Source organism: Cyclopterus lumpus, chromosome 10 (assembly GCF_009769545.1).
Source record: "Cyclopterus lumpus isolate fCycLum1 chromosome 10, fCycLum1.pri, whole genome shotgun sequence".
NCBI classification, from domain to species: Eukaryota; Metazoa; Chordata; class Actinopteri; order Perciformes; family Cyclopteridae; genus Cyclopterus; species Cyclopterus lumpus.
In genome coordinates, this window is record NC_046975.1 from 14,600,886 (window position 1) to 14,613,559 (window position 12,674).

The 12,674-nt window shown below is 41.9% G+C and overlaps 1 protein-coding gene across 6 annotated transcripts in view; it reads right to left on the reverse strand.

The window, feature by feature from the left end:
* Positions 1–12,674, reverse strand: part of tsc22d3 (TSC22 domain family, member 3) — a 30,066-nt gene that overhangs the window by 1,986 nt on the left and 15,406 nt on the right. Inside the window, exons 2-4 of one of the 6 annotated variants that reach the window (XM_034544070.1) lie at positions 4,706–4,999; positions 3,433–3,537; positions 90–141 (exon numbers count right to left, since the gene is read on the reverse strand). In XM_034544070.1, coding sequence (XP_034399961.1) covers positions 90–141; positions 3,433–3,537; positions 4,706–4,999 — 451 coding nt within the window. Of the gene's footprint in view, positions 1–89; positions 142–706; positions 1,047–3,432; positions 3,538–4,705; positions 5,000–12,674 lie in introns of those variants that run through there. The other 5 variants (XM_034544074.1, XM_034544071.1, XM_034544072.1 and 2 more) reach the window with 5 other exon arrangements.

Genomic DNA, 12,674 nt, shown 5'->3' on the forward strand with positions numbered 1-12,674 from the left:
GGTTTTGTGAATTGGGGGAAACAGCATGTGGAGGAGGTCAGTGTGTTGGCAGAGTGCAACCTATGCTTGTGTTGGTTATCTGGGCTTACCATCGCCTGTTCAATCTTGTTGTCGATGGCCACAACACTAGCACCAGAGGCACTGCAGAGGAGGAGAAAAAGAGGGTCAATTTAACCGTTCAACGCCTTTACAACAAAGTCAAGCCCCAAAGTGTTCAACTATTAAGAAAAACACGTTGCTGCTTCCTGAATGAGTCATGTTGTTTGGCAGAGACGCACAAAGCATTCGAAACAGAAAGGAAAAGTCTTTAACCTGCATGTGGATCGCTTTGTGAGTACTATCAGGCTTTTATTTAGGGAGTCATGGAACGAGCACAGAGTGTGTGAGGAAACAGAGCGAGACAGAACAAGGCGCACGCGCGCACACACACACACACATCCGCGCAAAGTCCAAATAAACAGCAGCAGCGAGACAGGGAGCCGAGCAGACGGCACTTCGGGGCATTTTGTCATAACAAATTAGATCACACATCGCACGCGAGCGCGAGTTGTTTTTGAACGCCTTTATGAAAATACAGTAAGGTTGGCTGGAGGCCTGCAGCAAAAGACACGAGTGCTCGCGCTCCGATTCATAACAAGCGCATTATTGCAGAAATAATAGCAACACGCGGTCATTCAACATGCGGCGACTTGTGTCGGATATTTACCTGTTGTCAAGTTTGACCGACACAACGTCTCCTCCGAGAAACGAGGAGAAGAAGGAGATGGAGAAGTTGTGTAACTGGTAGACGGCCACCTCCATGGGTGTTTTGCCGAACATCTCCGTGCTCATGTTGAGTACCAGACTCGTTTGGATCACGCTTCTCGCCAGGTTTGCGGCTGGGTTGGTCCTCTTAAGGGTAACGTTATATCCGGAGTGAGTTCGGTCTGTCGTCGCGATGCACTCGCCTGAGCGGAGTGCTGTGTCGGGGTGGGAGCTTCGCCGGTTTAAACGGGCGACTGTCTGATGCTATTTCTGCCACCGGCTGCTATTTGAATGGCTTGCCTCGTGACGTCATCTGACGCGCGCATATTTTAGTCAAATGAGTTGGAGGGTCGGGGTTTAAGGGCGCCTTCCTGGCCGTATGGAAAAACATGGATTTTGGACCACTGATACGTCCCAACCTCAACTTTTTGCACAATAAAACCTTCAGTGGGAGATGACAAAGAAGCTCAAGTATTCACGAGGCTGGCTCTAGTAGTATTTCTCTGCTCCCCAACTGTACAAACATATTTAGCAAACTATGAATGTAAGTCATATAGGTTAAGGTGGGCTCCATTGACGTATTCAATGCTTATCTGATAGTATGATAGCTTTTCATTTTACATTGTTTATATATTTCTGGTTGTTAGAGTATGAATATGATAGGCAGAAGGATATCTCATCAACAATCAATAAAAGACTAAACAATTTGATGTTATCGTTCCATTAAAATGCATTTGACATCCTTATTCTCATTGGAAAAATGGCTAAATACCCCTTTCAACCAGTTAATTTATAAAAACAAAACGAATGCAAGAAAAACAATGCAGTTTAGGTTGCATTAAAGCTTCCTATTAGTAAACAAAAGGAATACCCGAAAATAAACGAGTTTTAAATGAGCATTTGAATGCAGCATTGCATTTGTCCTGTTTCTGAACTTTTCTTCTGCCCCACTGGCTTTTGCAGTTAACCCGCAGACCGAGGTCGGTAGTCACTGCAACAACGTCCTCATAAGCTCCATCCCAACCAATGGAATCACAGTAGTTCTGCAGAAATAAGTCACTCGTGTTGCTATTAAATAAAAACTCGATCTGGCCACAGAAAGGATGTCGAGAGGATTCATAGCATCTGACATTCACGTGAATCAATTAAATTAAATCAAGCAACTTAACGTGTTTGGTGTATGTTATATTTAAACAAAAGAAATAGGTATTTAATAGTTCTTGATTTGCCAAATGTAACATTTTACAACTTAAAATAGGTCCGCAAACTGTCCTTTATTACTACACGGTAATGACAACAAACATGTTGTTCGCATGACTTTATTGTTGTTTGTTACAAAATGCAACATACTATAACGGAATGTCGTGCACTTTACACACTAATGCAAAGGAACTGTTCCACCCTCTCCCCGGTACATTTCCCCTCAGTCCGTACCTGAACTCTATCGGCCTCTAGTGGTAAACACGTAGAATACACCATCCCGTAGGTGGCAATGTCAATAACAAAGGCTCCATTTCTGGACGCAGTGTTCACTACGGAATTTTCCGCCAACTTTTCCTGACCCCAAAAATCAACTACTCCAGTTTTTCCTGCCAATCAGTCTTTCATGTATGGTGTTGTAATTTTTGTATACGATTAATTGATATTGTTCTATGTTATATTTGTTTGTCAACGAGTTGCTCCTGTTGCTGCCTTTTTGGTCATTGTTCTCAATTGACTTTTCGGGTACATAAAGGTAAAATAGAAATAAAAATGCATTCACGTATTTATTGTTTGCATACGATAGCCTTCTACTTGTTAGTTTGGGTTGCACTAGTTCACCTTAACATGTGGACTAAACAACCAGTCAAGCATATTTTCACACAAGATTGTAATGCATGAGTTGTTTGTCCCACAACTTATATTGAGTATGAATTTCCACTCAACTCATTGGGAGGGCATACAGGAATGAGTCCAAAGCACTGTTCTCTTGACCTGACCTCTTGCACTTCACATACAATTTTGAACAGACATTGCACAACATGTGGCGCAACTGTACTGAGCATCCTGCAACGTGTAATAAACAATTTCTGTTAGAAGTCGACAACAGAGAAAAACAGACCTGCTATCAAAATTAATGATCCTCTGAGTCGGTCTTATGTCTAATAGTATTTACTATATCAACAAAACAAATGTACAAATCATTGAAGCAAACAATATAAACAATATCTTATATATAAAACATGGCAAGCCATTACATTTGGTTCATATATATCCTATGAAAAGCTATGTGTATAAATGTGTATATATATATATATATATATATATATATATATATATATATATATATATATATATATATATGTATATATATATATATATTTCCTTTAAATGTCCTAAAAGAGTTTGCACTGCTTCGGAAAAGAAAACATGGATTTTAAATGATAACAAAAGACCAAGAGCCTACTCTCTGATCATTGCATATCAAACTACACCCTGCCACGTCCTTTGGAGAAAAGTTCTGTTATGCAACAAAATAATGAGAGTGGAAAGTCTGACTGTTGGTAGGCCTAACAAGGCTCAGCAGAAAGAACATTGACTGAGTATTAGGGCCCATAGTGCCTGTCGTCCCAGATGTTGTGCCGTGAGAGTACAGCTGCCAGGTTTAATATCAGACCTTGTTCTGGCAATGAGGGGCTGGTGTATTACCTTGCCCCGCTGTGATAGTTCCATTTACCATAGGGGGGAGTCACGGCACTGTGGTGGAAGCCTGTGGTTCTGCCGAGATGCACCAGATACGAGTGGGAAGCGTTCCTGCACGGTTCAAGTAAGATATACCTAATGAGCCACATGCAGTAAGATGTCGACAGTGTCAACTAGGATGCCCTAAGCTTAATATCAGCTACAACACACATACCAAGTACAAACAACATAAGCAGTTCTAGTTTAAATTGTGTCTGCATGTTTTCTATGACCATGTTTGCCGTGCGCCAAATCCAGTGAGTCACTCCACAGTGATGGGCCTCGGCGTCCATCAGATGTCCCATGTGCAAGAGCCAACCGTGTTATATAATACTGTGATTATCTTTACCAAGGCCTGAAGAAGAAAGAATCTGAGACAGGCCTCCAACGACTGGCGTTTTGGGGTTCGGTCGCACCAAATTCGATATGAACACAACGCAGCCCAACAAGAAACACTGGTGGTCAACTCCACAGACAAAACTAAATCTATCAGTTTGAGATCTCTTCTCGGACAAAGGGTCTTTTCTTTACTCTGTGTGTCCCATCTGCACTCTCATAATTAGGAATGCATGGCGTAGGAGAGTGTGGCCCGGGAACACACAGCCCTGCCATAGGCTGCAGCCAGAGGCCGTCTCAGAGGAAGCTGTCATTGTGGGCAACGAGAGCGGTTACAACCTATGAATACAGAACACTGCAAACACGAGGACCCCCCCAGCGGCGCTCATTATTATCACGTCACCTATAAGTCTCCGGAGCCATGAATAGAAACGAGGCACATGGCCTCTCGCCGCTGAGGTTTTTCAATAAATTGAACAGGCTGTCAATCTCTGCCCTTTGATCGCATGTAATGTCACTGTACGTGATAGCTTGTATCAAACGTGCAGTACATGCAGAAAAGGATGACAAGACTGACATTGTTATCTGAGGGCCGCCAGAGATATTACGTTATGCTTGCATTTAACGCTGCAGCCAACAATTACCCGGAAACTCAACAGATGACATTTGGCAAGATTGGGCATTTTGAAAAACTGTTAAGGTGCTGCTTTACATGTGAATTGTAATTCGAGCCATTTCATGACAAATACTGCAACATTTTGAGAGTGACACGCTACCATTACCATCCTTCTTCTCCCAAACTGTCGATAATGTGCCTTTTAACAGGTCTGTCACTGACACACATCACTGTCATGCCCTCTGTCTCACTCGCAAGATACACTCCCCTCCCCTGTCCCCCACTTACCGCCGATCTGGCCTCTTGAACAGACTCGGTGAGTAAGGGGGCGAGTAACTCATAGCTCTCTCAGGGTAGCTGAAGTGCTGGTAGTGGCAGCAGAATCTGTGGGCCGGTTCGGCCAGGCGGAGGGCGCACAGCGTCCTGGGACAGGGTGGCGTAGCCCCAAATGGCGCGACTTCAGCGGGGCGCGTCTGAGTGTGTCCCATCTTGGCTTCCAAATGAAGGTGCTGCTGGAGAGGCAGGAGTCGTCTGGCCGTTTGCTCGCTGTTCTGTGGCAGTTTTGTTGTCAGCAACTGTGTTCTCAAAGCACAAAGAGACAATAGAGCGCTGGCGATACCTCTGGATGTCCAGCCATAGCTGTGAGTGCCACGCTCTGACTGGCACGTGTATGATGTGTATTCCAATCCAGTTGAACACAATGCCCCAGAGTCACAAGGAAAATGACATTTCCCTGAAAGGGAATCGCTTCATCTCAACACTGCTGGAGTGTCTGTTTCGGGCAGACAAAGCAAAAGATAATTTTTTCAGAGTTTATCTAAAAGGAGCAATGCCGATCTCCATGCCTCATTAAATCAGAGGTAATATTGTGTAATAAAACACATAGTTGAGCCATTGTTGCATCGTGTGAAACAAACTCGCTCTCCATGGAAATGACCTTATCCGACCGCCATCAGATTTTTCCAGAAAATGTAAGGCAGCCAAATAAGAGCAAACGTCAAAGGGTTGTTTTGCTCATATGATCAATTATATGAAATTAATTTGGAGCTCTCCACCACAGAAACATGTTGAGTTCATCTCTTAGAGGTTGTATGTCAAATTAAACTGAGGGAGATGAATTCAGTGGCTTCTTTTGTAACATTTCAGATTGCGTGTGTGCGTGTTCCCTGTACGCTCATACACTCTGACAAGTGGGTTTGTCAGTTTCAGTAAGCCTCTTTTTGTCATGAGGGTAGTAATTAATCTCATGTTTGGAGAGCTAATGCTGCTGGTAAAGGTGTAACATGCCACTCCCGCCATCATTAACTATAAACTTTTTTCCAGTTTGACAGGTTGGTATTAATGTCTCTAGTCTGGATTAAATCCATCATGTTGGCGAGTGGAATGTTTTGACATTTGATATTCTACACAGACAGCACAGATTGTGGTGTTACATGGCAGAAAGTCTTGTAAAACCAGTTTCTGCATGTTGTCTTTTTGAAGATGTGTCTTTTGGGTTGTAGCGTTTGCATATTGACATTTATAAAGATAGGAATTAATGTAATCTTTTGTGCCATTAGGGTAGAAATTCGTAAACATATAATAAACAAAATGTCAAGCAATAACTTTAGGGAGCTTCATAGATGTGAGTCTACTACAGTATCACTTTTAGAAGAATAAGATTGCAAGAAAATTAGATTTATAGCAATCTATAATCAAATAGTATAGACAATTTTGCCGGCTAAATGTCATCATGCAAAGTCAACTAAATGTGCCATAGTTATGGAATTTCAGGTTCACTCAGATCAGTTTCTAACATCCACTGCTCACAATAATTATTCAGGGTTACTTGCCCGGAACAGCAGTTCATAGAAATGTATTTCCCTGAAATCGCTGAAGAAAGGGAGCACAGGAATAAGACTGACTTTTGCTCTCATGTAATTCTGTGATGGCAGTGATGTCAAACATCCTGTAACACCAGGTTTCAAGTCGCATAGTTGAAGGCTTTAACAGTTAAAACATTGTACCTGAAGACCTGTTTTTAATAGGCTGTACTTAGCTACAGAAGGGTTTTAATCATGATGTGAATCTTATGAAACATAGAAGCATTAATTCTCCTGTAAACCCATAAAGGCAGGTGGAAATCAGAGGACACCACAAACAGGTGTGTGTGTGTTTTGTACTTTTTAGCATATGTGAGGAACTGTAACTCATTAGTCCCTTTATAAGAGCATCTCATTTGCTACGACTAAATTCTGCTTGGCGACATGCTAAGCTTTGTTCATTACCACCAAGAAGACAAGGCAGGAACTGCTCCTTGATTCAATTTTCCCAGACAGAAAAGGGCCACTTAAATGCTTAATTTCTACTTAATTTCACAATAAGTTAATTAACAGTAGCCTTCCCTGGAACTAATAGCAATTTACAGCAGGACAAGCAGTACAGTAGCTAATCGTGCTCCGTGCAGTATTTTGCAGTTAACAAGCTTGGGGACTTGACAGCATCTGGCACCAGGCTGTGATTCAGCAGAAGCCAGACAGCTTCAGGCCATAACGTAAAGATGTACCTTGTGCTATAATGGGGGGAATGTCCAGGCTAGATTTACTGTGAAAATACTGAAATCGAGCCAAGACCCAGAGGAGTACGCTCGGGAAAATGGCAGTATGGTGAACCCCTGTCAGGCCACATTCATCCCCCATCCCAGCATCCCTCTAAAAGGAAATAACAGTCCAGTATAGCCCCCGTAACTTATATGATTACCATTTGTGCAGCTGTCAGATTGTCAGCTATGAAATATAAGGGATTGGACTCTAAGGAAGCCACTAAGTGCTCTCACTAATGGCTCTGTTGATGCTCTGCATAAGGTCATAGGTTGTGGACGCAATTGGCCATGTTGTGTGAAATAGCAGCGGAATATGTTATTAGCAACGTCTAAGCCCTTCGAGTCGGTACGGGTCGCCTAGTTTACCTCAACCTTTTTCAAGAAAGCTGCTGGATTTCCTTGTGATGTAATTAGATACAGGTCACTACAATCTATTTGGGTTTCAAATCTAATCAGTGTATATATTTATGGAGTAAAGAAACAGGGTTTATCTTTTACTTATGAAACATGCTAATTACTCGCATACAAAGTGAATACTCAAAAGACTGGTTCCAAAGCAGTGGCATAGCTGCAACTTCGCATGGCTCCTATGATAAATACTCTGTTGGCTGGATCATGTCCCAGAACAAAAGGTTATAGAGTTCAGTGCCATCTGTCTATATTCATCGTTCTATGCTACTTTAGTGTCCTGTATACCTCAGCTGTCATATTTGGTGTGGTTGTGTGTATCTATTTCTAACCTGAGTCGCCCTCAGACTGTCAATGGTGCTGAAAAATGGAAATCTAGTGTGTGTGCTGTGAAGCTGATCTACTGTTGAATCACAGCAATTGGTGATACTTCACTATCAGATCTAACCTGTCCAACAAGGATGTCACAAAGAAGGTTGGTAGCATCTGTGCTGTACGTAAATATATCTGCGAAGTGACGGCTGAGCATCTTTGAATTAGAATATATTGAAACGATAGCCGCTTGAGATGTAGCGTGAGTGTGATGGAGTGGATCCTTCTTTAAATGGCTGCATATGTGCTCAGTGAATATAACTACTAAACGATGGCTAAGCATCTTTATGGCCCAACCTCTTAATTGCTTTACAACACAAAGCAGTGAACAGTCTGCATGCATTTTTCAAGAGGTGAAATGACAAACTAAATCTGATTTTAAAAAATAGGTACCGGTAGTTTTGTTAGAGGAAAGCGACAGAGTGAGGGGATGACAAGAAGCAACAGGATCATCATGACAAATAGATCATTTCACTAATGAATTATTCCTTGAAACAACTAATGGAATCAACAAGTTAAACAGATGAAAGAAACAGGAGGGAGACACTCTTTTCTCAACTACCCCTTCGCCCACGTACATCATTATACCGTAATCCCTCTTTCTTTCCTTAATTACCTTCATTCTTCACTAAAGTATGCCTCACTCTAATGTTACCGCCTCCTTCTTTCAATCCATTCCTCCCCCTCAATCTCTCCTTCTCTCTGTCTCTCCACCTTCCTCCTCTTTTTGCAGCTGTGTGACCCAAGTCACCGGCAACTGGGACAACACTGGAGGGAGCTGGGCCCTCGATGGGCCGTCCCCTGGTGTGTGTTTGTGTGCTTGCTTGTGTTTTTGTTTGCCCATGTGTATGTCGATGCGTGCGGTTCGCCACACGCTTGCATATGTGCATGCTCATGCACGTCTAGCCTTGTCAGCACGATCTGGATTTAACTGGATGATAGGCACCCTGCTAAGTATCGCTGTCAGTGTCATCCAAACACAGAAACGTTCCCACAGACTCCAGCAGGCTCCGCCGCTGAGCATTAAAGCGAATCCTTTGTCACCTGCGAGATGACGATGGAGCAACGACTATTTTCCCACGGATACATTCGAGACGAGTCATTGCCGGTCATTGTTGAAAGAAAGTGCATCAAACTTAAACGTCTGCATTAAAAAAAGCAGACATACATATATTTTGTAACTGCATTCTACCAGTAGATGTATGAATCATACGTGTAATACTTGTATTTAATTAATTTTGTCGTACGCTTGCTTTAACATTTTGTGCCAACGCTCAGTCCCTCTCTGCCCTGTGGCGCCAAAGCTTCGTAACACAATCTAAGTCGTATGATGAATCATGCTCGTGAAATGTTGTCAATTACAAAAAAACATATCTATTTGATATTGTTGTAAAGGAAACTTCAAACGTATCACTTACCTCCTTGTAAAGCAAAATCCCAGTGATCTCCACAAGCCAAACAAATTATATTATTCTCCTTCAACAAGACCACAGGAATGACTCAAGTCATTATTCAATCGGCCTGTCTATTTCCACACAGCATGCTGTGACTCAGATAAAAGAGAGCTGTAAATCTCAAAGGCAATGATATAATAACAAGTGATCTATTATGTACGGCAACTAAACCACGCTGAAGAATACAAGTACAGGTCCAAATAACGCCCTCAAAAGGAAGCATTTCTTTTCATCTATGCAGTCAGACGTCAAGCTATGTTGAGTATATACTGTAGGTAAATATGCACATAAATCTAGCCAAGCGTTACAGTTGTGTTGAAACCATTCACAGGCCGCTTTTCACTTTCCTTCAAAGGGGAACCTGATATAACTCAAAGAGCAGCTGTGAGGTGGTGAAACAGGGAACGTGCGTATATTCAGCACCTTGTATAACTCCCTAATAGCATCACAAATTAAAACCACTCCACCAAATGTGGAGTGGTTTTAAGTCTGGAGTCTGAAAGAGCACACTGGCAATAGTCCCACATGGAAACCGAGAGGAGGGCCGAGAGAACATGGTGTCCTGTACGCAATGTTTCCTCAGCCTGTCTGCGTGGTGAGGATCCCCTACCGTCATAGGACAGGCAGAGACATACAAGGCCACAACCAGATGTGCATGCCCCATTCTTATAGTCTTAAAAGGAAAATATGTTGGAGTTTAATAGAAGAACGCTTCGAGAAACGTTAATGAGAAAGTGCAATTAAGGCAGCCACATCTCCTTCGGGAGAAAAACTGAAATGTACATCCAGATGTCGGCCACCCGCGTGAAGACTGTAAAACAAGTACGTTCAGGCTATAAACTCACACATTACAACATCATTCTCAATGCTCCATTCGGTGTTAATTGCAAGTAACTTCAAAAAGAAAAAGTAATAGAAATAATTGCATCCTTGAGGATGCTATATATGTTTGGTTAAAACCCTAATATGTCTAAAAATTGAAAGTAGTAAATGGTTAAATCATGTAACAACTGATGGGAAAATAATTATGTTTTACTTTAAATACAATTACTTATGTTCAAACATGTTATTATATTATGTTTCTTATGGTTTATGTAATAAATTGCATGTATGTATATTTACACTTTACACAGATTATGTAAATCGGATTCAACTGTGGAGATGCCTGCATGGCTACAGATTACTGAAGGATCCGCTCTGATGCTGTGCATCATGTCAATGGCACGGTGTTCTTGTTTTACTTATACTTTGACTGACACTGTCCTCGTATTTAAGTTATATTGCATAATATAGACATATATATTTTAATTGATGTAGGCTGTAACATATTACTGCGAGACATTTGAAAAGCAGGTGACTAACAAGGGCTAACAGTTACATTCCGGTCTCAGCCTTAGCTTGAATCGAGTTTATTAAATAATCAATTATATATATAAATTCTTCACTCCTCAAAGTTTTTTAACTGTTGCATTTGTGTGTGAATGATACCAGCTCAGCAGGATGTATAGTGTAGCACAAGAGCACTATTTAAGGATGTGATTCAGTCGGGGGAAAGATCAGCATCAAAAGCTGCCGCGTGATCCAAATAAAATGGGAACAAAGTGATAGCCAGTGCTGAGAGGTTGTTTGGGAGTGTACAGGAACCCCTGCCTATCCTGCCTTCAAAAGGCCAAAAGGCCTTCCCCGCACACAAAGACGCAAGTCTTATAAGCTTCAGTGATTGGCCACTCGAGTTGTTTAGGTTTTGTTTTCTTGGTCAGACACACACATTTGTAGACAAGATCGAGGAAAAGGGAACAGATGGAAACTAGACTTCAGGATATTTGGTGATACCTCACATAGACAATACAATGATGTGACTGAAATAAACATATGCAGTAAGCATGCACAGTATCACAATACATTGCATTCATTCAATATTTGGAGCCACGACTTCCATTAGTGCGGTTTTCAGGTTACAAAACAAAGAGCTGCTCTTTTTCTAATGGGATTCTCCTTGAACACAGCTCACTGAGCATGCCGCTTTGAAATGAATGCAAATGTTTGAACGAAGCAAGTACGTAATGCCGGTGCTGCTGAATAATCACATTAATGGTGTCACTACTTTGCAATTTGCGAAAACAAAGTGTTTTTGAATAATTGCAAAATTGTTGTGAGGTTGTGACAAGTCTCACTGGGAACATTTAATTTTCCTGCTTTGAAATACAAAACAAACGTACTGTAGTTGTGAGGGATTGCCATCGAGAATACGCTCAAAGCCAGCATTAATTCCACAGCAGATTGATTGCCACAAATAAAAAATTATCTTCAGAGTTGAGGGTTTGGCAGCAAATGATTGGCTGACGGCAACGTTAAGGTTCAAGCTCTCCTCCGAGAAACAAACAGGAAATACTTCCACTTGAAGGGACCCTTGAACTTGGAGTCGGTGAGAGTACACAAGGCAAATTGTGTTTTTGAGTTTTCCTGGTCTCGAAGCAGCACAGCAGAGTGAGTCAACACGGTTTGCCACCCGAGGCATTGTTTAAAAGCTCGGGTAAACATCGTAGGCTAAATTTGCCTCCCCTCCTGCGTGTAGCCGAGAGGTCCAAAGTTCACTTGTGAAACCAAAGAACATTCTTATCTGTTTTGCACGCACGCACCACACAGGTACACCGTTACACTCCTTTGCAGATTGAGGTGAGCGTTCAAGCATTAACGTGAACAACACAGAGATTCATATCCAGTTGTGCATGCAAAAAGGACCAACGTGCACTAAGAAACACAGAGATGGTAATACACTTGATATGCACACAAATCTGAGGTCTTCGACATATGGAGACACACACACTTCACACACACGCACGCATGCACAAAAGCATACACACTCTGTTTTGGTCTCTGTCTGGACGTGTAGATTTCAAGCATTTGGCAGGCGGCTGCTCACATTCTTAAGACACCGATATCGAGAGATTCTTCACCAGCTTGACACCTTTCTTAGGACTGAGCTCTTTTATGTCGGATTTAATACATTTAAGAACGAAATGTTCTTGGAGATTTAAGGATTACTGCTAGGAGGTGAGATCAATGAAAAGAAGAAAACTCAATTATGTGAATGTCATTCTCTTGAGCATCGATCAAAAGCGCCCGTTCGAACGTGTATGAAATGAAAAGGAGAAAATGATGTTTGATCGCTGAGGTTGGCCTATTGACATAGAGAAGAGCTCTATTGTTTTGGAGATGGGCAGATGCCCACGTAAACAGTGTCTGGGAGCCAGTAACATCTCAACTTACCTAGACACAGGTCACAGAGTTTAAGCATTGAGAGACAAGGTTCCCATCAGCTTGGGATTGACTACTTTGTGACGGCACAGAAAAGTGAAGGAGTATAAAGTGTAAAGCATTCAAAATGTGTTCCCTGGAAAGCAATTAAAACAATCCAGAGAAACATATAAGAGGAAGTGAC